Source organism: Scomber japonicus, chromosome 1 (genome assembly GCF_027409825.1).
Source record: "Scomber japonicus isolate fScoJap1 chromosome 1, fScoJap1.pri, whole genome shotgun sequence".
Taxonomy (NCBI): Eukaryota; Metazoa; Chordata; class Actinopteri; order Scombriformes; family Scombridae; genus Scomber; species Scomber japonicus.
Genome location: NC_070578.1, coordinates 34969094 through 34993857, shown reverse-complemented (window position 1 = coordinate 34993857; position 24764 = coordinate 34969094). Strand labels below are relative to the sequence as shown.

General features: G+C 40.0%; 1 protein-coding gene across 1 annotated transcript in view; it reads left to right on the top strand.

Annotated features, from left to right (window-relative positions):
- Positions 1–13832, top strand: part of samd4a (sterile alpha motif domain containing 4A) — a 66288-nt gene extending 52456 nt beyond the window's left edge. The window contains exons 8-12 of the mRNA XM_053315557.1: positions 2166–2284; positions 2751–2955; positions 5167–5293; positions 8237–8320; positions 13018–13832. Coding sequence (XP_053171532.1) covers positions 2166–2284; positions 2751–2955; positions 5167–5293; positions 8237–8320; positions 13018–13046 — 564 coding nt within the window. The 3' untranslated portion in view covers positions 13047–13832. The remainder of the gene's footprint in view (positions 1–2165; positions 2285–2750; positions 2956–5166; positions 5294–8236; positions 8321–13017) is intronic.
- The last annotated feature ends 10932 nt before the right edge of the window (positions 13833–24764 follow it).

The following is a 24764-nucleotide window of genomic DNA, read 5'->3' as shown; positions in this document are numbered from 1 at the left end:
AAACTTCATCACCACATACATAAGTATACAAAGCAAATACTATTAGACCCAAGAAAGAACCCTGAGGCACACCTTAGGAAAGAGCAGCAGTTTCAGACATGTTGGGACCAAAGGACACAAAAAAAAACTGAGATAGGAGAAGAATGAGTCCAGGGCGCTCCCAGAGACACCCACCCACTGCCTAATGAGGATGCTGATTGAAAGGATGGATGATCTACAGAATCAAAAGCTGCATTAATGCTGCATTCACATGGATTCAGGCAGGCGGCAAACCGGATATCATTTTAGTGGAGAAGAGTAGAACAGTAAAATTAGGTGAGGCTACCTGAGAATGGGAGACGGGGTTGCCATTAAAAGTTCAAATATTTTAACTTTTTGCTGTCCTGTGGCAGGAATATACAACCTGATGTTACATAACTCCCTTACACAAGTAGAAAACAGGGGCAATCTTTTTGATGGTAGGTGGCAGAGAGGCCGACAGGAAACAGAGAGAGAGAGAGAGAGAGAGGAATGACCTATAACATAAGTCCCTTTCCAGAAATCGAACCAGGGATTCTGCGATTATAAGGCATATGTGGTAACCACTCGGCTACCAAGGCGCTCCGGAAATGAATGATTGACATGTTGATATGTTTTGGAGGGAATTTAACCTTAATTATAAGTTGGCAATAGAATAGTAAGAGAAGAAGCTGCATTTTATAGCTACATTAAGTAGTAGAATCTCACATAAAGTAATACACACAAATAATTGAATTTAATGTTTTTTATTCCATTCTTTGTAAACAGCACAATATCACCATAGCAACGTGTCGTCATGCATGTTTTTTGTTTTGCCGTCCTGCCGCTCCGTGGGACAGTTTGTTTGTTTTTCCCCCGTGCTGTCCAGAAAGTGTTGTCCGTCCACCATCTGCCTCAATCGATGTGAACGCAGCATAAGATCCAGCAGCAACAAAACAGAGCGTTCACCCACATCAGAAGGCTTCATTACGTCACTGGAAACTCTCAGAGCTGATTCAGTGGAGTTCTTCTGAGGGAAACCAGACTGTAATTTATCTAAAATGTTGTGTGCAGTCAGGCCAGCAGTGAGCAGTTTGGCAACAACTTTCTCTAAAATGTTTGAGATAAAAGGCAGCTTAGATGAAGGCCTACAGTTTTTTGGGAAAGGGATGGGTCAAGGTTAGTTTATTGTTTTTTTCAGAAGAGGCTGAACAACTGCATGTTTAAAATAAGCTGAGGTACAAACCAGATTGAAGGGAGCTATTTATAATAGAGACCAGGCATAGACCGACAGACCTAAGTACATTTTTAAGCACGGAAGTTGGTTAAATATCTACAGGGCTTTACAAGGACTGTTGGGGTTTGATATCGATATCAATTATTAATATCAGTCAGCAGACATTTCCAATAACTCCAGATATCTGCTAAAATATAGATTATTATTATTAAAACATTGCCCTCTAATGTTGTAGCTTTGAGAATAATGTGGTCAAATAATATAGAGGTGACTTCTGTAACCTAATAATAATGTAATATATGGCATTATTATTGTATAAGCTGATTTTTTTTTAATGGTTATTACTGATGCCTCTACTGTGAATTAATGAATCACTACATGAATAAATGAATACATACAGAAGCTTGCTGAAACTCAAATCAGAAGCGAAGATCAGTGTCAGTAAGATGCGGTAGTATTAACGTGTAGTTTCATGCTTTAGATTTGCTTTGTGATATCAGGGATGTACAACACTGCAAAGTTGAAATTTGATGCTAGACAGTAAACTGAAAATCTCGACTGTGCATTCAGGCAGAATGTGAAGTGAACTGAAGCAGCGAGAACAGATGTAAAGACGTCTTGACAGTGTTTCAGGGCTTCATCAGTCTGCTTATGAAACATGCATAGTTCTGTCAGAGGCTGAGTTCAATAAAAAACACACAGACACAAACCCCTCAGACATGCTTGATTCATTTATGACTAGCATCATTAGCTTACAGGTAACGTACAGTCGGTACATTGGAACACAAGTGGTCAGGTTTGTGCTAACGAGGTACAGAGAAAAAATTCATTTTTATGACTGAACACACCTCAAATCATGTTCACCAGCGATGCCTCATTTCATCCCTGATATGTACTCCCTGTCCCCCCTCCACTCCCCTCTCCCCATCAGTCCTTCACTGAGACGCAGAAGAAGAGGCTGTTGTCATGGAAACAACAGGTCCAGAGGCTGTTCCGGTCCATTCCTAGGAAAACCCTCCTTGACATAGCAGGGTACCGACCGCAGAGGAGGTAACAGGCACAGACATATTATAGCTTTCTTTTTCTGGTTGTACTGCCTGAAATTAAACCCCTTGAACTGAACTTTAAACAACCAGCTGTAGTCCAGGGAGAGAGAAGAGACAGCTGATTTATGGCTGTAAATAATCAACAGTGTTTCCTTCATATTCATTACCCATGGTAAAATGATCATCACCGCTAGACTAAAGATTAATATCAAATTAGAATAGTGATTTAATCCCCAAATTGATCTAAAACTGAAATATGTTTTTGTCAGTAGCGCCACAGCTTCACTTCTAAGACTTTTTTTACATTCAGATTGAAGTATTCATTTATCTTATCTTGCTCCTTCTTGAGCTCATTATTTGTAAGCCTTAGTGAATGTATAACTCCTCCTTTGTTAATACTCCCTCTACCTGAGATCAGGAATTTAACCAGTGTTTGCGTCTATCTCACTTTCTGTCTCCTCCTTCTGCAGCCGTGGATTCGGCCAGTCCAACTCGCTCCCCACCGCTAGCTGTGTTGGGAGCAGCGTGTCGGCCAGGAGGAGCCTTCGCCAGTTCCAGATGCCCTCCAGGAGCTTGCCTGGTGCCAGGCTGAGCCTGCTGGGCAGCGGGGGGCTGCTGGGACCCACACCTCGGAGCTCCAGCAGCACGCCCACCGGCCCCAAACAGGGGAGACAAGTGAGTCAAACTTAACCAGGAGAGACGAGAGTAAACCAGCAGGGAGGGCAAGAAGTGATATTAGGAGGTGGACAAAAAGGAGAGATGTGAGAGTTTAATCAGCGAGGTGACAAAAGTTCCTGGGTATGACGTTGATATCAATGTCCAATTGCTATTTAGTAGCTTTAATTATTTTAATTACTATAGCATATGTGGTGAACAGTTCTTAAACAAGTATACACTTTAAACCACAATATCAAAAAATAGAGAAAAATTACATTATATAATTTCCCAGAGCTGAAAGTAACATTTCCAAACATCATCTTCTACCAGTAAGCAGTCCTAATCCCCACATTTGGGAAGACGGAACACACATGTTTGCTATTTGTGACTTTAAGTTACAGTCAACCAACTTATTATGTCAGTCCTAAACCTTAAAAACGTGTGGTTTGGTTCACTTTCATACAAAGTGGTTGTCATTTTTATATATTTAGTGTTATTACTTAATCTAGTATCAGTTGAGGTGGTCAAAGAGGTGTAGTCCACATTATTTCCTGAAAGGTGTGAAGATTTGAAGTTCTCTAATGAAGAAAATATGCAGCTGAATTCGAGGTATTGTAGTGAGTGTGTGACTGGAAATACGTGACTAGACAGAGGAACATTTTGAAATATGTAATAATACATTCCAGGATGTTTATAATAACCTGGGCAACAGAATTCCTTCTTCAGCACGTATTCTGTCTGAATTAGGCTTTTTATTCCATGACATAAAAATGCGGGGAGAGGGAGAGAGGAGCAGCAGTGGTGTTTTGGCGAATGAAGTGAGGTGGATGGAACTTGTAGGCAGGTCACCCCACATACCAGAGGCCCTGCGTCAGCTCCGAACACTGAAACAGGAGGAGATGTGGAGCTGTTTCAGGCCCATCCTGGCACACTTTGGTCTGGGCTGACCCATTTCATTGGAAACCTTTCTCTCTCTCTTTCTCTTTCTCTCTCTCTTCCACATAACTTTCATCCCTTACAATGGGAGGAAATACCTCGGTTCCTCCTCCTCACGCTGGACCTTCTTGTGTGGGACTGTAGTGTGGATGTGTAGAGAGAGAGAGAGGGAGAGAGGAGAAGGAGAGGGAAAATATGTGAGTCATAGTTTGGGAGAGGTAGCTGTGGTGTTGGAGGAGGAGGGGCAATGACAGAGAGAGAAAGAGAGAGAGAGAGTGAGAGAGCCAGTCAGAGGCAGTGAGAACAGTGCACAGGCATTTCCTGTTTTTCCCTGGCCCGCGGAACTGGAGGGCCGTGAGGAGGAGGAGAGGGGGGGGGGGGGGGCATAGGGAGAGAGGTAGTGGTGTCGGGGGTATAATAGGCAGGTTACAGTGAGGAATTCATGTGGTGAGCATTTGAGACTGTCATTAGGTGTGGGCCAGACATCCAGACAGAAACACGGGGGGTGAAAATGTTGGAAGAAGCTGCGGCTTTGATCTTACACTCAACTTCCTTTTAAGCTCACACATTACACATTTACTTATTTGACCAGTGAAAGTTTTAGAAGTGTGTGTCTGTGATGATGTAGGCAATGAGCATTAATTAAGAGGAGCTTGAAATTTGTGGGTCAAATTATATCAGACAATAAAATGGGGATATCCACAGGTCATGGAGGAGTCATAAGTTTAGTTTCTTGTTGTTATTTTGTCAGCATTTCTTTAAAAACTGTTATAAAAACACTGAATATATAATGTGAATGCAGCATATGCTCAAAACAAGCTATAATGTCTTTAACTTCCTTTGTATCACAGATGGCATTAAATATACACCCTCTTTACCCCAGGAAATTATTAAACATCACTAGTAAATTAATATTTATAGGTCATTTCTATCTTCAATTTTGGCAAAACTGGCATAAAGAAAATCTCATAAACCTTGATGACTATTATCTAAGCACTCTTTTGTATGTTAAATGAAGCTGATAGTTACTACACTCCGAGAGCAGGGAAGGTTAATTGTATATATCTTACTTATCTGTCTGATAACAAGACATCCCAAAAACTAATGAGCAGTTATCTGTAAAATTTGGTGCACAGATCAGCGTTAAGCTGCCCGACCGCAGACGAGATTTTCATGTTGAAAAAGATGAGTGTTTTTTTTTTTTTTAATCATATCTCATCCCAACACACACCCAGAGGTGAAGTACGTGTTCAGAAGTTGATGTTTATCTCATTGTTTAAATGTTCTCTTCAGGGTCTGTGGTTTGCCAACCCCGGAGGCAGCAACAGCATGCCCAGTCGGACCCACAGCTCCGTGCAGCGGACCCGCTCCCTGCCGGTTCACACTACGCCACAAACCATGGTCATGTTCCAGCAAGCCGGTAGGAAACGCACAAGAGACACGCACACACACGCACACACACACTCCAACCTTCCTGTCTTTTTATTATAGAGGAAGCATACAATTATTCACACTTCCAGACTTCCAGAGAGGGTTACAGGTAGAAAAACAGATGAAGTTTATTCTGGACCACTGACTCAAGACACTTATGTTTGGGTGTCTGCATTTTTGCCTGAGAGGATCTGCGTATAATGTCCAGGCTCTGACCCACTTTAGGCTTGAACTAATTCACTAATTAAAAAAATATGAATATTAAAATTGCAATGATAGTGGAGCACCCAGTGAACCTCAGCGTCCCTGTTGCATGTTCCACTGTGGCTCCTAATTTACTTTGAGCTATTCAATTAAGTCTCTTATAAGGTCTCTTCACCTTGCACATACACCACTCTGCAGCAGCATCATTCAGTTTGAATCTAAGTCCAAACCAAATAAGGTGTATCTTAAAAGAACTTTGTCAATCTTAAAACAATCCTATTTATATTGAAAGGGTTACTTCTCACTGTAATAATTGTTCCTCTCCATACTCTTCTTAAAACTATTTTAATGCTACTCCTCTTCTGCCGTCCTCTTACTTTCTTCTTCCTTTGAGCACAAGGATTGAAATTCCTAAAAAGACTGTAACCTTGGAAAATACCTACTTAATTTGGTCTAACTCAGATTTCTGCTCAGCTAAACTTTTGAATATTTTTTCCCACAAACCCAGAGTTGATGTATTTTGACCCCCATTCATTTACTTACATTGAAATTGAAAAAAGACTTGGGAACTTATCCTTCAAGTGATATTCATCTTCTCCTTGTTATTGAAGTGAAAACATATTTTAGTACAATAATGGTGTATTGTTTCTCCCAGAATACACTGAAAAGCCAGTTATTGGCTCTTATGAATTGACGGTATGAGCCTTTTTGCAAGATTAGATTACATGTTAACAGAGGGGTTAACTTTTGCCCTGCCCTGGAGGCATTTTCTAATCATGAAAGGGTGATTTTTGTCTCAAGCAGCCTTTTTTTTAAAATTCATGACCTGAAACCCTCCAGACTTGACTCACCCCAAAAGCCCCCCCCCCTTACCCACAATCAGCGTCCACACAGACTCAGGTCGCGGTAACCATCGACGTCAAGCAGAATGACCTGTAGTAACCTCTGCTGACTGGACTTATAGGAACAGCAGACAGTAATAGCACAAGTCAGGACTTCCTCTACACACCAGAAGTGTCCTCTTTTTAGAATTAAGAGGGGAAAAAAGAGAGGGCCAAAAAAAAGAGGGGGGAGGGAAGTCGGAGGGAGGGCGGGGAGGGTGAGAACTGTATGTGAGAGAGGAAGAGATGGAGGCAGGGAGAGAGGAAAGAGTCAGAGGAGTCTCACAATGAGGCTCTTTGTGCAGTGAGGACGGGGCTCCCTGGCCCACTTTCCTCCCTTCCTTCTCTCCCTGACACACTCTCTTTCTTAACTTTCCCACTTCTCTCTTCTCTCTCTATCTCTCTCTCTCTCTCTCTCTCTTCTCTCTCTATCTCTCTATCTCTCTCTCTCTCTCTCTCTCTCTCTCTCTCTCTATCCCCCCATCTCTTCTTTGACAACTCTGCAGAGTCATGCAGACATAGCAGTCGCCCTCAAGGGTGACTATAACTGGGCTACGGCCAGAATAACCCCCTCCCAAAAAAAAATCTCCATCCTCCACCTCCACCCTTCTCTGTGTATGTGTTCACATTTCTCTGCCACCAGATGGATAAAGGGACTTATTAAGTGAGACACAGCAGAGAAAATGAAGGGATGAAGGAACAAGTGTGTGTGTGTGTGTGTGCATGTGTGTACAGTTTACTTGGGTGTATGTTTGTCTCGCTCTGCGTGTACAGGGGGCGGTAGGGGTGTGTGTGGAGAGGGGGGGTGGGGGGGAGGATTTGGAGCCTATAAATAGCCGACTGTGGACTACTGGGCCTAACTCAGCTTTTCTCTCCGGCCACAAGGGATTTTCACTGCCCAGTCTGTGTGAAAGACTTAGCTATGGCTGGAAGAGGTTTCTAGGCTGTGCTGTGGCCCAAATACAACCCCCCCCCCCCCCCTTCCTCCTCCAATACACACATATAATCCAACCTCAACCCACCCCTCTCCAAAACAGTCTCCACCCTGCTCACAGTTGAAGCCGAGGCAGCCAACAGCAAGTCACACCTGAGAGTTAAAAAAAGGAGATAGGGGGGGATTTCAAGTCATGTGTGAGGTTTAATTTAAGCGATGAGCATCCATTAATTATAATATAACAGTTATAAAATGGCTGTAGGAGCTGTTGTTCACTGTGTATTCATGTTATTACAGCCATGGATACACTGTAAGCAAGAATCTGTAATCTGATTATGTTCGATCACATCTTCAAGTATAAAGAGGGGATATATACAGCACTGTGCAAAAGTCTTAAGCCACCACTTGCTTTGCTGTTCTCTTTATTAAGATACCAACAGAAAATATAGGAAATATGTAAACACATTTTGTTTTAAAGTTGAAAAAATGTGTTTTATTCTGCCGAGCAGTCACATAGCCTCACTTTGCAACAGTGGAGAGACGTTGCTTGTCATGCGTTATGCCTGCTGTGGAAGAACTGTTAAAATTGTACTTTTCAGGTTGGTTTAGCAATAAGGAGATACTTGTTATCTTAGCCAAGAATCACCATATCATCCTAAGCATCCAGGCTTTGACATTGAATTTCTCATAAATGTACTAACTTTAATCTCAGAAATCCTCATAAAAGTTTTTTCTCGAAATATTCACCCCCTTCCTCCAGGCCAGTTTGTTTTTTTTACATATATGACCCTAATATGCCATCATACATCTTCAAATATAAAGAGATGATATATATATGTATACTTAAAGATAGGTAGTTTAATCAAAATGATGATGTTGCTCATACTTTGTTGTTGTTGTTGTTGCTTTTCAGATCTTCAGTTACCAGTGACGGAGCCAGACATCAACAATCGCCTTGAGTCTCTGTGTCTGAGTATGACAGAGCACGCCTTGGGAGGTAACACATACACACACACACACACACACACACACACACACACACAGAGAGAGTTTTTAATTGGTCCTGATGTCTGAAAACATTATACATGAGTCATGAGTTGTTCCAAGAGATTAAAAAAAGGGACATGCTGATCTCCTCTGCTGTCAGTCTCCGTCTCACTGTAGGTGGAATAAAAAGCGTAATGTGGTTATTCGTGTCCCTCGAAACATGTTTATCACATTATCCTGGTTTGTATGTCTTTTGTCTGCTTGACACCGCTGTGGCTTTTTATACCGACCTTTATTTCACGAATGAGACATTTTTACAAGTGTAACTCTCTGTCATTATATTGTTATATCATAATATGTGTTGTTTTTGTGATATCCCGGTTCCTTTGTGGCGAGTGACTGATTCACACTTAACCTCAATCACTCAAATGTGCAACTCAAAACAAACTTGCAGTGGTTTATTTTCATTTTTCAGCCAAACTAGCAGCACATCTCGAGGGAAGTCGGTGTTGTTGAGCTCAGTAAGCCGATCCACCGGTTTGGTCCAGACTCAAATATCTCGACAACTATTAGATGGACGGCCATGAAATTTCGTGCAGACATTCGTGGCCCCCAGAGGATGAAGGCGATCCCCTGACTTTTCCTCTAGTGCCACCGTTAAGTTGACTACAAGGCTGTGTGACCTGCTATTTTGGTTCATGTTCTCTATGTACTGTACAGCAGAGGAAAGTGCAACAGGGCCGAGTGATATATTAGCGGGTGTGGTGATTAATAAATTCACTCTCTGTCAGCCGCATCACTGATTTCATAGCTTTGAACTAGCTCAAGCATGAAACATTATATCAACAAATGGTAAAAAAGTATCTTCTGTAAATCATATTGATGTCTGGAAGGTGCAGAGTGACGTGAACACACAGCAGGCACAAATCTACAGCTTAAAGGGAGACACTGAGTTCTTTGATTGTCACAGTAACTGGTTAAATGAACGTCTTTGTCACGCTACGTCTTTGTTTGTGAGGCCTTTTCCTTTATTTTGTGGGTTCGGGTGAATTCGTTTCTGATGACAAGGGTTGTGACTCAGACTTTAAAATTGGCTCAATTTTGGTTTTCCATCAACACTAAGCTTTCATTCTTAACCACTCAAAATTAGTCAGGGAACTGGGTTGCACAGGTTTGGTGTGTGTGTATGTGTGTGTATGTGTGTGTGTGTGTGTGTGTGTGTGTGTGTGTGTGTGTGTGTAAAAAATATTCTAAGGTACAGTGAATTTTGGCCTGGGTTAAAAATCAGTGCCAACTCCCCCCATCCCAAAACTCGACCGAGGTGAAGACAGTGGGCCTCAGTACTCTGCACAGAACGGTGGACAAGTGCTGCTTTATGTGGCGTGTGTGTGTGTGTGTGTGTGTGTGTGTGTCAGCAGTGGGGGAAAGCAGCGAGCAGAACCGGGCAGCAGAACGAAGGAGTTTGTCTAACTAAAAAAAAAAAAAAACTCCTCCCTTAACCAGAGTCTCGATCTTTCTAGCCTCTCGCAGCGAAACATCATCCAGCTGTGGTGAACTCGAAACATAACTCGATATCTGAATCAAAACCAGCGACAGGAAAAGATCCAAAACACAATGTTTCATGGGTATAAGGAAACGGATGTTGACATTTAGTCGGCAGTTGGTCATTTTTGGAAAGGCTAGTGTAACAAAAAGAAGTGAGAGCAAGCTGCCACCGGACTGACGCTCATATTCAGCTGCTGTATTTTGTAAAGTCACTCCACAGATTATTTATTATACAGTACATTTTTAAGAGTACAGAGTAGTTTGTCATGTTTAGTTACATAACCTTAGCATGGAGTCACATTATAATCCACTTTCCTGCTTAAGTGGAAACTCAATAAGATAAATACTTGACTTTTATTTATAGTACTTGTTCATGGGGTTAAGGAAACCAAGCCAGTAGCTCTGTGATGCTTAACCATAGCAGGGCTTTGAGCTAACTAATATTAATTATGATAATACTTTATTTCTACAGCACCTTTCCAAACTAAAGTAACAAGGTGCTTCATATAACACAATATACATCATTTAAGCAAAAAACACAAATACACATAAAACATAAAAAACAATGGTCAAGTAACTAAATAGATGCTCACAATGACATGGTTGGCATGCAGATAATGAGTTTGTTTTAATAATAATAATGATATTAGTAATGATACATTTTATTGAGGTGCCTTTAATGGCATTGAAAACATAAACCCTGAGTTAGGAGTAAAAATGTAAAAAATATAAAAGTAAGGAAATGAACAATTAGAATAAATAAAGTTGCTCTAAAATAAATCCTCTCTAAAAGGGCCAAAGGTCAGCTCTCAGTGCGTTATATAAAAGTCCAGTATGTTTATTAAAACTGTCCAGCGCGATGAAAAAGTGACACAGCCCCGGAGAAAAACACTGTAAGCGTGTCTGGCCTCGCTGCTTTTAATGGCCTGTAGTCTTCTCCCAGAAGAAAGTAGGCGGGAAAGGTGATGTCCAGGACGAGAGGGGTCACTTATAATCTTGTTCAGTGACCCTGCTGCTGCTGTAGATATCCTGAAGCGCGCTGGCAGACTACAGCCGACGATCCTCTCTCTCCGCCGGCCTGACAAGCTCGCTGGAGTTCAGCCGAGGTTACGTTATATAGAGCGATGCCGAACAACAAATGAAGTCAGAGATATGACCTTGTGTGGGCTGTAGAGTTGACATATAGTGTTAGATCATTGCAATCTAACATTACTTAGATTACTTTGCACTAAGGGTACAGAAGAGGAATATTAGTAGGTGTTATTAAGAGTTTAGATAGAGAGAGTGATGATAGTTTTATACAAAAAAAGAGCAAACAAATCTCAGTGAAGCTGCTGAATTTCGCTGTAGAAAATCATTCTGGACCAAGTGGATCAAGTTTGTGGTCTGTGATGAAGTTGTTGACCAGAAGGGCTTCGTTGGTGATAGATCGGATGTTGTAGAGGACGATCTTATGACAGGTTGTGGTTTATGAACAGCTGATTTAGCCGGTAGAGTTAGCACATGGTCGGAGCTTGAACCTGGAGACAATCCCAGTGTTTCCACCCAAAAAAACTGAGATTATAACGAGATCCAAGGTGAATTTACTTTCACATGGTGTAGAAAGCTTCGATGCAACCAAAGGTCTCTCAGAGGATTCGTAGTGTGACTGAAGTCAGTAAAGTTAATTCAGTGAGTATCTCTGCTGTTAGCTCAAGTAACTGCACAAAGCTGCTCCAACAATAAAGGATCAATCAGGTCATTTAACTTACTTCTAGTTTAACATATTTTCATCCAGATAAACGCATGCTTTACTTTTATGATCATTATCATATGTGGACAGACGGTATATTTGGTAAAACAAGAGTCTGAATGAGCAGCAGCAGCCCAAAAAAACAGCAGTGTTCACCCAGCAGCAGCAGACAGGGAGGATACTTTAACGGTGAGTGTATGTAGTTGAGACTAAGTGTGAATCAGTTACTCATCACAAAAGGTGCTGAAATATCACAAAAACAACACATCACACTGCACAAAAACAACAGGACGTGTTGTTTTTTTTCTTTTCTTTTTCTCTTCCCAGTTCCCACTCAACCTTTTTTTTTTTTGCTGAATAAATATAATGTGAAAGAGTGAGTCCACATCATTTACAAACTTAAATACATTCAGTTAGACCAAACAATGACTTTAGTATGGCACTATTCATGACATTTATTTGCCCTTTCACTATCACGATGGAGACTTTTATGTTTATGTGGAATTTAAAAAAAAGTCAGAGTGCGTAGCTTGATAACATTTTCCTGTCCAGCCACACCAGAGGCAACAGCTGTCAGACGCTTGTTTTTCTCCGAAAGCTTCTATCAGTATTTTGACAGATGTGTTGTTCCCGCACCGTGACAGTGTGCGCCCTGGCCCCTTACAGTCCGCAGAGCCACAAAAAGCTTCAAGCCTCAGTTGCAAACGGCTCATGGCTTCTTCAAATCAGATTTTATTCACACTCTGCAGCACAAAAAGGGTCAAAAAGGATGTAAAGCCATGATAAAGAAAGGAGTTTGTGTTAGTTATTAGGAGACTGGCAGTGAGACTAGTTTTCATCTCTAATGCAAACCTCTGCTTGCCATCATCGTCACTTTCTTTCACAGCAAATTAAAGAACGTTAACAGTATTTTGCACAGCTGTAGTCTCCTGTTCGGTAATAATACGAGGTTACCTCATTTAGCATTTATCCAGTTTTAGCCAGTTTTATAAGTATAAAGCTCAGTATCGACTCAAATCATAGATACTGACATATATTTTTAGTTGAGGGGCTGCTGTCTGTATAAATCCACCTTAAGAGAAATAAGCAGCCTGTTCCAAAGGCAGAGGAGAGTATTAAAGGTAAATGCTGCCTCTGCATCTATTTGGCTAATAGGGAACAAGCTAATTGGATAAATAGGTCGGTGTCGGACTTCAATAACCTGTTTATTTATGTTCAGGGTCAAGCTACAACCCAGCATTGACTGGGAGAAATGGAGGGAAACAGGAGGGGTTGATTTTAGCAGCCTGCAGACATCCTCACTGTTCATTGTTACAAACAAAATGAAAACATCATTTTACTCGACATCCGCACTGTTTGTACTGTGTGTGTGTCGACACTGGTGACGAGTTACATCCTCATGTTTTCTCTCCTCTGCTCTTCCCGCTCAGACGGAGCCGACCGCACATCAACAATATGAAATGAGGACCTGAGTGAGAGCAGCGGGACAGCGCAGGTTCACAAGGCTCTCTTACGATAAGTCACCTCGAGGTCACCGGCCCTCCCGTCCCCTCTCCCTGTAGCCAATGGTAGAGCTCAACCAAAGGACCGGGCGGGATCCAAGAAACACAAGAGAGCCGATCATCCAACGGCTAACACAAGCTATCACATTGGCACCGTCCATCGGGTCGCAAAAACACACTTCCTGCTACGCCAGCATGCTCACAGTCACCTGCGTCTGGGTGAGGAGAGACAAAAGCATTGAAAATGGCCTGGACGGTGTGTGAACAGCGCCCCCCTGGGGGGGCCAGAAGCATTACTACAGTCCACTCAGCCCCAGCAGAAGGGAGACGCTGGGCTGTGGATCAGGGCCCAGTGAGACTGAGGCCCTCTCCCTCTCCGACACCCCTCTGGTCCCTGCACGTCGACCACAGCTCGTGGCACCTTTCAAAAACCCATAACAGTACCTCAGACACAGAAACAAGACGAGACAAGCAGAGCTACACGACACCGAAGGAAGCGCAGGATTTCCTTGACTGTTTTCAGTGAGGACCGAGTGTCCAGCGAGGACGCTTGTAAAGCTCGGCAAGGCATCTCGCTCAACATTGGGTGGCAAAAAAAAAATTTGTATTTTATGTATTTATTGTTTACATAATGATGCTACTTTCAAAGGGTACAGAAACATGAATTTCAGGTATGAACGGTGTAATATTCTGTAAAGCCTCGGCTGCCCACCAGCTTTACGTCCCATGAGTAGCCATCACACTAGTTTACAAACCAACGTGCTTATTCTTTATTTAATCAGCCAACATCAACAGCCGAGACGTGTTGGCGTTAAAATCTACCGAGAGAAAGAGAGTAAGAGAAGAAGAAGAAGAAGAAGAAGAGAGTGACAGATGGAGGCAGAGCAGATGTGTAGAAGGGAGAGAGAAAGAGAGGGTGAGAGGAAGAACGAGCTGTGAAAAGAAAGATGCAGAAAGTCGTAAAGGAGAAAGGAATCAAGCCTGGTGTTTGAGAAGTGATACTGGAAAGGGAAGCGGATGTTTAAAGGAGAAAGACATCAGAGGCCGGACCTCTGATCGGGGCTGAAAATCGCAAAGGAAGATGATGTCATGTCTAATCATGTTTTGTGAGTCTGTTCATGTGAGTGTGTGTGAGTTGAAGCAGGAAGTGAATTTAGCACCGGGGTCAGTTACATATTGTTTTATCCATAGCATGTACTGTATGAACTCTTTGAACTCAAGAGCCCTTCGCAAGGTGAGTTATGTATGAAAACGACGGCTTTTATACACAATGGGAGACTTTAGGATTTAATAACAGCTGTATCATCAGTGGGATCTGTCTGCATGTTCAGATAATGGGTTCAAGTTATTGTTTAGTTTTTTTTTCTTCTCTAAAAAGCAGGGTGATGTGCTTAAGCTGCATGTTACACACTAAAATAAGAATATATCTTTCTTGGAGGGGTAAAAGGAGGATTGAGAAATGTGTGAAGAGAAAAGAAAGAGGTAGATTTGTTTGTTTTGTTTTTTTTTTCACTCGCTCGTTCTCTCGTTCACTCGCCGTGTCGCAGAGAGACGATTGCAACACCGGAGATATCACACGCTGTCAATCCATGAAGGGGGTAGTTGTTGTTGTTCCCAGAGATTGTCTAATTTAGCGCTTTACCTCCACCTGCTGGCCGGACGCTGTCAAGGCGGGACAGACGCTGAAATCACCACGGATACACACACACACACGAAGATGATGATGATGATGCCTGCAGATAAGTCTTGTCTTGCAGCTGTGTAACGTTGTCCTCCGCGTCTGTTCGGTCCACGCAGGCCGACATGGAATTATTTCTTTTCCTTTTTTTTATTTTAAATTCTGAATTTTCATGGTTATTCTGTGTCTTAATATTTATCCTCAGTTTATTGTCTGGAGTACAGACTGTATAAGAATAGGTTTATATCGATAATAAGCTGGTTAGGAAACTCCCCTCCTCTGTGTCCCCCCCCTCCCCTCTCCTTTTTTCAACTGAGCACGTGTGTCTCCGCACCAATCGATGACAGCAGGGGTTAATTTGTTTTTTTGTTTTCTTTTATTAGTTTTGTTGCAATTCTGTAGTACTTCCTTTTGTATCCTGCACTTGATATGATAATGTGATACACTAAAACAAAACAACAAAAATCCAAATATTACAAAGGCTCAAGCAAACAGGTGTTTTGGAGTCGGATCAGACGGGAGCAGATCCACGACACAGACAGATGTTGACAGATGTTGAATCCTGCAAAAAAAAGAAAGAAAGAAGCTCCTGACTGATGATTTCTGTTTGTCTGATGTCTAATGTCAGAGAGGAAACTTTCTCTCCTCGGCTCGTGCTGAGTCATCATCACACAATTAAAGGACCATACCAGAGTCTGCATGTTTTAGTCTATTTACTACGAATTGCATGAACTTTTATATTATTTCCAAAGCATACAGTTAACTTTACATTTAATTCATTGTGGTTTTTTTTACACCTCTTAATCAAACTCTGGCTTCCATACATTTAATTTATGTAGAAAATGTTACTTTTAGAAACTTTGAAAACACTAAATCATCACAGTATAGATGTCATACCTCCTAAAAGCACACAGCTCCTTCAGCAAGTTTTACCTACCTAAGTTTTTAAGAAGATTACAACATCTAAAACACTACATAGCAATTATCAAATACTCACTAATCCATGCAGTGTATGTGTGATGTGTATTAAAGTGGACTAAAACATGCAGAAACTCTCTTATGGTGCCTTTATTCTGTTTTTGACAGGCACGTCTGGAGCTCAAGCCGCCATCTTCGGCTTGGTTGAATGTGTCTTTTCAGATTCAGTGATCTGTACTTTGTGCACACTCAGACACAGAGTCTGTAGTCCAAACACACACCACAGCTAAAATGTGTGTTGTTAGTTTTTACAGTTTTTTTTTTTTTTTTTTTTTGCTGCATACACAGATTTTCGTCTCCGTGTTTTGAAAATGTTTGAGGTTTTTTTTTTTGTTGTTGTTGTTGTTGTTTTTTTGAGCTCTTATAGCCACTTTGAGTGTTTTTTTTAAGAGCCGATCTGACTTCACCTGTATGTTTTGTGCACGAAGAAGAAGATTTCCACCAAAGCGTGAATGTGACATGAACCCATTTGAACCCTTCGAAACGTCGGGAGAGGGGGAGGGGGAAGGGGAGGCAGGGTGGGGGTTGGGGTGAGACTGATGTTAACGCCTTCGACACAGTGCATCTTTGTTCCGACGCTCCCTCGCTGAGAGGCGGCGTCGGGATTTCATTGTATTCAGACTCTTTCAGTGTCACTGCCATATGAATCAGTACTTAAAAGTAGATACAATTATTTATTCTTTTTGTTTTTCATAATTTTGTTGCAGAGGTGATACTTTTACTCATTTAGGTGTATTATTATTTAAAGTACCATATGTATTAACATGTTATGGCTGGTGACCATACGTACATCTCAAATATTAACATAGCTATTGTTGACTGTTTTTTTTTTTTTTCTGTTTTTTTGTTGTTGTTGTTGTTTTTGTTGATGATGATGATGATCTATAATCGTGTTTGTATCTATCGGTGTCATGCTGAGATTCTTTTATTTTTTTTTTTTTTTTTTTCATGTGAAGCTTTGGCGTCAGAGTGAGTCGGTCGGTCAAAGACGCTTCGGCACGTGTTCGGTCATGTGATTCACGTCGGACGAGCTGCCGGGAAACTAAACTAAAAGAGGGTTTTGGGAGGTCAGGAAGTAGACTGGTCCAGTTCATTCTAGGATTTCTTGACACTAGTTAAGATTAGGATATGAGATCTGGAGTCTGAAGTTGTTGCAGAGGGTTAGGGTTAGGATTAGGGCGTTTTATGTACCAGAGGAGGGCTCGGTCATCGATACCTTTAAGGTCAACCGACATTAATCGATACCAAGTAGTATCAAAACATCGATACCTGAAATCGATCCTTTTTGCAACCAGAGCTAGAAAATATGACTATCTGTACGGACTTGCTCACAGCCAATCAACACAAGCGTTCTTCGATGTAACGCTACATGTGATTGGCCCACTGCCACAGAAGCTACGACCCGTCTGTGGTGGTGAAGTCGTGGTGAACTTGAGTTAGCATGTTTAGCAGTTCAGCAGCCAAGATGCCACCTAAACTTTAAAGTGATTCTACACTTCACGGCTGTTACACCAGATAATAGACAGAGCACTAAATGTGTTGATGGGTATCTAATGAAAGTACTCAATTAGTATCGGTATCACTTTAAGGGGACTTGGTACTGGTATATTTTTTAAACGACACCCAGCCCTAGTAATGTTGGTGGAGGTGGTGGAGGCCAAAACAGAGCTAAAAGGAGAGTTAATATTGGATACAGTGAATATTTTTGTATTGTCAGGTGATCAAAAACTACTAAATGTGTAATGAGTATGGAATGAAAGTACTGAGTTGATATTAGAATCACTTTAAGGGTACTTGGATTGGTGCTGGTATCATAGTTTTTTAAACGATACTCAGCCCTAGCCCTGAAACCAGACATACAGAATTACAGAGAAACAGGTCACAGATATATAGTTTAGTTTTTATTCAAAGAAAGCCTCCAGGCCTCTCAGTTTCCTGCAGCATCTCTCGGGGGTCGAAGCTCTCGAGAGACGTCCACGTGAACTTGGGACAGCGGAGGGTTACAGCTCTGAGGTCCGGATCATTACTCACATTTTATTCTCCAAAACCAAATGCTTTTTTTATTTTTTATTTTTCTAAATGCATATCAGCTCTGTGGGTGTCCAGGAAGTGCTTCTAACGCTGTGCACACTGCAGTATTAACAGTTAGATACCGCCTTGATATTCCAAAAAAAAAAAAAATCATTTAATGTACTTTAAGTCAAGACATATATGCTGTTTTATATCTTTATTTTTGTCATAGATTCTGCAGTTTAGTCAGTTTATGTCGATATGGGATGCCAAGACTTTTCCTTCTTTTTGTTTTTTGTTTTTTTGTTTTTTTGTAAATTCAGCAGCATCCATTCTGTAACAAAGTTTTACCGCTTGACTGTGCTCCTTTTATTTCATTTAGTTTTATTTTATCAAAGAGCCGATGTCCTGTATTGACTGCAGGCTTACGTATATATTTGACAAAAAAAAGAATATTGTATGTTTAATAATAAAAAAACACAAAAAGGACAAAAAAGTGAGGAAAAATGCAGAAAAAAGGAGACATTTTTTGAAAGGAGGAAAAAAAAAGTGTAATTTATATTTTAAAAAACTGCATGCACAAGGCTGGGAAAGTCATATTTAGAATAACAAATGGCAGTGCCTTTTTTGTACTCGAGACATTTACCCCAAATGTAAATGGTTTTATATGGACTTTAAAAACTGTAATGTTACAGGATGAAACTAGCGACAGCTGTGTGGAGTCACGTTCACGCTGCAGCTTTTTTTTAAAAAAAGCCACAATTCAGATTGTTTTTGTCCCTCGTTTCTCTACATGTTATTTTTAAAGTGCAGATAAAGAAAAACCACATCGGGTTAATCAGTTTTCTGACGTCCTCCATCATAAATCTGATCCGTATCTGACCCATGTGACCATATTATCCACGTCATGTTTCTCAGAACTGACGACTGAGTGCAGACATCATTTAGACATTTAGTTTAAATCCTTTAAAATTAGGGTTGTTTGTTTTAGCTCTAATGTAAATCAGATCATCCATCCTCTGATAATTGAATCCATGTCTGACCTGATCTGAGCTGCAACTAACCATCAGTTCTGATTTTAACTGGTCCATAAAAGATCAGAAAATAGTGAAACATGTCCGTCACAGTCCCCCAGAACACAAGAGGACTTTTTTAAATAGTCACAAACAGTCAAAAACCCAAATATTCAATTTATTGCAACAATATGACAAAGAACAACAGTAAATCCTCACATTTGAGAAGCTTGAAGCATCAAATGTTTCTATCTTAAATAACTTTTTGATTTGAGCTGTAATAACTCCAGATGTGACGGATCCACAGTAAAAACTATTTTAACTATTATAATATAATTTATGTTATAATTTCCTCTTTTTTTTCAGTTGCATTGAGCCACAAACTGAATGTTGGGCACCACAGTAATAAATCAATAATCACTTATGATGTATGGGTATGATATTGTCTTCTAATGTGAGGATTGATGTTTAGTTCCTTATAGAAACTTTCAGAGAAGTCTACAGATTTTAGATTATGACAAAAAAAGCACATTAATATTAGATATGTTCTTAGTATAAGACAATAAAAAATAAAATGTATTGGAGAAGAAGATTTTTTTTCAATTTCAAGCAAAATCCAAGAAAGACATCGTACAAAAATGTGTCATTGATATCGGGTTTAGAGCTCAGGGTGATCAGCTGATCAGGTGACTGGACCTGAATCCGTCATGGAGGAACATTTAAAACCTCTCAGCAAAGTTTCCGAAAATTTCAAATAACTTCAAATAACTGCTTCACGTCTGATCTGAGTAACTTTCTAAAACTTTTTTTTTTTTTTTCTAAAGCACAAAATGAAATCTGAATTGCGGCCTGAAGGCGAGCAGCGTGAACGAAGCCTGTTTCTGTACTCTGTAGGTACTTCTTAATGCTGATATGAAGTTATGAATTATTCTGGTCTGTACAAAAAAAATGTGTGTGTGACTGACTGTGAGGATGTGTGTGTGAGTGTGTGTAAGTGTGTGTGTGTGTGTGTGAATACTGTACATTCAAGTGTTTTTTTTTTTCAATGTGTCTTGCTGTAATTTTGTCGCGACGTACCAGAATGCTGTGACTTGGCATGCCCCCGTTATCCATAAAAAAAGTTGTAACTCCTCCAGTGTGTGTTTGTGTGTGTGTGTGTGTGTGTGTGATTCAGTCTCGATGGTGAAAACAGGGTTCAGACTTACATTAGCCTTTAAAGATGTTTTTTTATGAATGAATACGTGGTTTAAAGCATCTAAATTCAGCTTTAAGTTTGCTTCCTTCCTTCCTTCCTTCCTTCCTTCCTTCCTTCCTTCCTTCCTTCCTTCCTTCCTTCCTTCCCCTGTCCTTTCCTGCATTCCTCTTTTCCTCTCTCACTCCCTCCTACCCTCCCTCCTTCCTTCTTTCCTTCCTCCCTCCTACCTTCCTTCCTCCCTTCTTTCCTTTCCTTTCCTCCCTTCATTCCTCCCTCCTTATTCATCCCTTCCTCCCTCATTTCCTTCCTCCTTTCTTTCCTCCCTCCTTTCTTTCCTTCTTCCTCCCTTCCTTCCTCTGTCCTTTCCTTCTGTCTTCCTTCCTTCCTTCCTCCTTTCCTTCCTTCCTCATTCCCTCCTTTCCTCCCTTCCTCCTTTTCTTCCTTCCTCATTCCCTCCTTTCCTCCCTTCCTCTTTTCCTCCCTCCCTTCCTCCTTTCCTCCCTTCCTTACTTGACTTGAGGACAACAGGAGGGATAAGAAAAAAACACTGAGCACAGAGTTTTGTGAGACTCCAGCACAGATCAGGAGGGTTAAAGGTCAGCCCAAATACCGGAGCTAATGTCACGTTCATGTCATATTGAAGTTATCATAAATATGAGTTTCCAACATGTAAGTGACGTTTATTTATGGCATAATTATGACAGCAAAAAGCTCAGTCTTAATGAAATGGTACCTGAAATCCAAACTAATACAGACACATCAAATCAACCATAGTCAGCTGTTTAATTTAATTGAGCCCAAATTAAAAAGATATGGTGTTATATTATTATAAATCGATAGTGTTTTAATCCTCACACGGTCGACTCTGTAATCATTAAAACATCTTTATGACGATCATAAAGTTGTAAATGTAGAAATCGTTCCCCTTTTCTATCATAAATTGCCCCTCAGTGCATAAAGTTTTACACATAAAGTTCAGGTGATTCATCTCAAAGTCTGAAAAATAACCTGAATGATGTCATAGTGATGTAATTGGGGTTATTTTGGTGACTTTTAAACTGAAAAGCTTATAAAAAGCAAATTTCTGCTGCGTTACAGACTGGGAATGTGGAGAAAACATAAAAGTGATTCAAGATTCTGTTCAAACTTTATCAGAAATATGTTTTTAGTCACTTAATCAACTATAAAACAAACAATGAAGGAAGTTAAGAGGACATCATTTATTTCTACCATAGTAGCTTTGTTTAATTTGACCACCAGGGGGCGCCAAAGCTAGAAAATCTCCAACTGTGTACATACTGACTGATCAGGGGAAAAAACTACTGGGTTTATTTTAACTAATCAATTTATGAATCGGACAACATGTTAAAGTGAAAAACATTTATTTCCAACATGTTAAAAGTTTAATGATTATGAAAGATAAAAGAATATAAACATTAAAAAAACAAACACTTGTAAATCACTGTCAGTCACTTTGAAGGTGGCAGCAGTTCATGCAGTGGAGATCTTTAGCTCTAAAGCAAAGGGTGTCAAACATACGGCTCGTGGGCCAGAACCAGCCCGCCAAGGAGTCCGAACCGGCCCACTTCCATAACTTTTCAAAGTATGAAAATACAAGAATACAATACAAACATACTGTGGTCATATTTAAATAATTCCTATACTGATCATTGTATAAAATGTTGTTAAATCAGCAGCTTCTGAGAAAAGACAGTTTATTATAGTAAAGTTATATATATTATGTTATTTATAGGTTATTATGCAATGGTTTTACTGGTCTGGCCCACTTGAGTTCAAATTGGGTTTATTATAACTTCTGTTAACAAACTTGATTAAACTTTTAAATCGCTGTCAGTCACTTTGAAGGTGGTAACAGTTTAATGTGATGAAGATTTTCACCCCTAAAGCTTCAATGTGTAACTTTTCTACAGGTTCAAGCTCTCAGCACCGATGACGTCATATAGTAGTGTGGCGTTATCGAAGTTTCTGAACGTCATCGGCTCACCAGCTAATAAAGAGGACAATTATTAATTGACGAAATTGAGACTATTTTCATTGTGAGTAAAAAAGCACTGTCAAAGATTTAAACCTTCTTATTCTGGCTGCTTCTCGTGAGGTCATGGAGTTGGAGCAGTAGTACTGTAAATCCTGCTCTCAGCGAACCGGATTCAGGCCCGGATCGTCTCTGCTGTGAGCTGCCGGGTATTAAGATGCATGAATGAGATGTTACAAAACTCTCAAAATGCTGCTGAGTCATGCCTCTGTCAGACTTCCAGACCGTGATCAGTTCCAGCCGTCCGCTGTGCACACTGCGGGCTCGGGGCCAGATTAACCCTGCAACTGGCCGAGAGGCACAAACTGAGCTGAGGGGCCCCAGTTTTTAGTTTTTTTTCTTTGGGGAGCCAGTTTTTCTCTTCAACCTTGTTCATTTCTCTACATCCACATGGTTTTACTTTTTCCAGAGAGTTTCCAGACCAGAGTTATGAGCTCATGACAGCTTTAGAGCTTCAACTATCGGCCGTCAAGTTTGATGGTTTTAACAGTTTTTAACAGAGGTGGAAAAAGTACTCAGATCCTTAAAGTAAAAGTTACAATAAATATGTGTAAAAATACTCCATTAGAATGTTAAAGTCCTGCATGAAAAATACATTATGAGTGATGTAGTATTACAGTAAAAGTAGTGATATATTATTATATATGACATCATTAGATTATTAATAGTGAAGCATCAGTGTTAAAGCAGCATGTTACTGTTGTAGCTGCTGGAGGTGGAGCTAGTTTACACTACTTTATATACAGTTAGCTAGTTTATACTACGTTATATACAGTTAGCTAGTTTACACTACTTATATACAGTTAGCTAGTTTATACTACGTTATATACAGTTAGCTAGTTTACACTACTTTATATACAGTTAGCTAGTTTACACTACTTTATATACAGTTAGCTAGTTTATACTACGTTATATACAGTTAGCTAGTTTATACTACTTTATATACAGTTAGCTAGTTTATACTACTTTATATACAGTTAGCTAGTTTATACTACGTTATATACAGTTAGCTAGTTTATACTACTTTATATACAGTTAGCTAGTTTATACTACTTTATATACAGTTAGCTAGTTTATACTACTTTATATACAGTTAGCTAGTTTATACTACTTTATATACGGTTAGCTAGTTTACACTACGTTATATACAGTTAGCTAGTTTATACTACTTTATATACAGTTAGCTAGTTTACATTACTTTATATACAGTTAGCTAGTTTATACTACTTTATATACAGTTAGCTAGTTTACACTACGTTATATACAGTTAGCTAGTTTATACTACTTTATATACAGTTAGTTAGTTTAGTCCAGTGGTTCCCAACCTAGTTCTGATACTCAAATGTGTTTTTAGTTTTTGGACTTTTTCTCTAATCTTTGATTTTTGCTGAAATATTGGATCATTTGAACATTTATTGAAATGAAACCATGTGAGAAGTTTAGAGGGAAAAATCACTATTTGGTGGAGCTGTTAACAACTCATAGACATCTGAAATGTGAGCCCGACTACACACTACACACTTTTTGGTTTCATCTTTAACAATGTGTTGTATTTTAAAAGCTTGTTATATTATCGATTGTGTCAAATATTCATCTGAAAAAGTAACTAAAGCTGTAAATGTAGTGGAGTAGAAAATACAATATTCCCCTCTGAAATGTATGGAGTGGAAGTATCAAGTAGCTCATACTGTAGTAAATGTGCTTAATTACTTTCCATCTCTGGTTTTTAATGGTTTTTATTTTCTGTGCAGTGAAGAAACAAACTTTCAGTCTTTGTCGTCACATAGATTTATTTTCGTTGATTAAAAAGTCTTTGAAATGAACACAGTACATAAAGTGACACTGATGGTGAAGGAGCCAAAGAATCGGCTATCCTTCTCAACAAGGCCACAAATACAACAACCCCCCCCCCTCCCCAACACACACACACACACACACACACACACACACATACACTCACACACTATACTCCAGTCAACACGTTACACCATTAAAACCTCCCAAAATCTGACTGGGGACACTATGATGCATTGAGATGCAATAACATTGTTACACAAATAAACACATATTAACACACACACAGTCGCCCATCTCCACGTCGTTCATCAGCTGGGATGAAAGCTGTGAAGAACACACACACACACACACACATAAACACACACACAAATACACACATTTCATTTGCCTCTCTCCAAAATTTGAACTTCCAGTTTAACTCTGAAGTCTTTTTTTTTGGTTTTAGTCGAGAGGCGAGTTGGCACAATCAGACGGATCCTTCCTCACCAGCAGAGTGATACTGGGGTTATTTTCAGACCCAGACTCTTTATCGCTAACTTTTAAAAATTTGATGTTTTTTTTGTTTTGTTTTGATAATATAATCTTTATAGTATCGATGTGAGAACTGACTTTTTTGACACTCTTAGTGTGAAAGTGCCATAAAAACATGATCGATCACCAAGATTGAATAGAAAAAGAGAAAATCATGTTTTGGGATGCAGTTAACCATTATTTTCATTACAGATTCATCTTTTCGATTTAAAATGATTGACCAATTAATCGACTAATTGTCTCAGAGTTAGATGTACAGTACTTTAAACTTCTGTCGCATCTTGCTGTATGTGTGCTGTGACTTTGAGATCAGGGGCTGAATTCACAAAGCAGCAGTCCTAAATCGTGCTTAAAGAGGGGTTTACAATTTTTCCCAGTGGCCACTCATGGTACTGCAACAACAACAAAAATCTGCCTTTA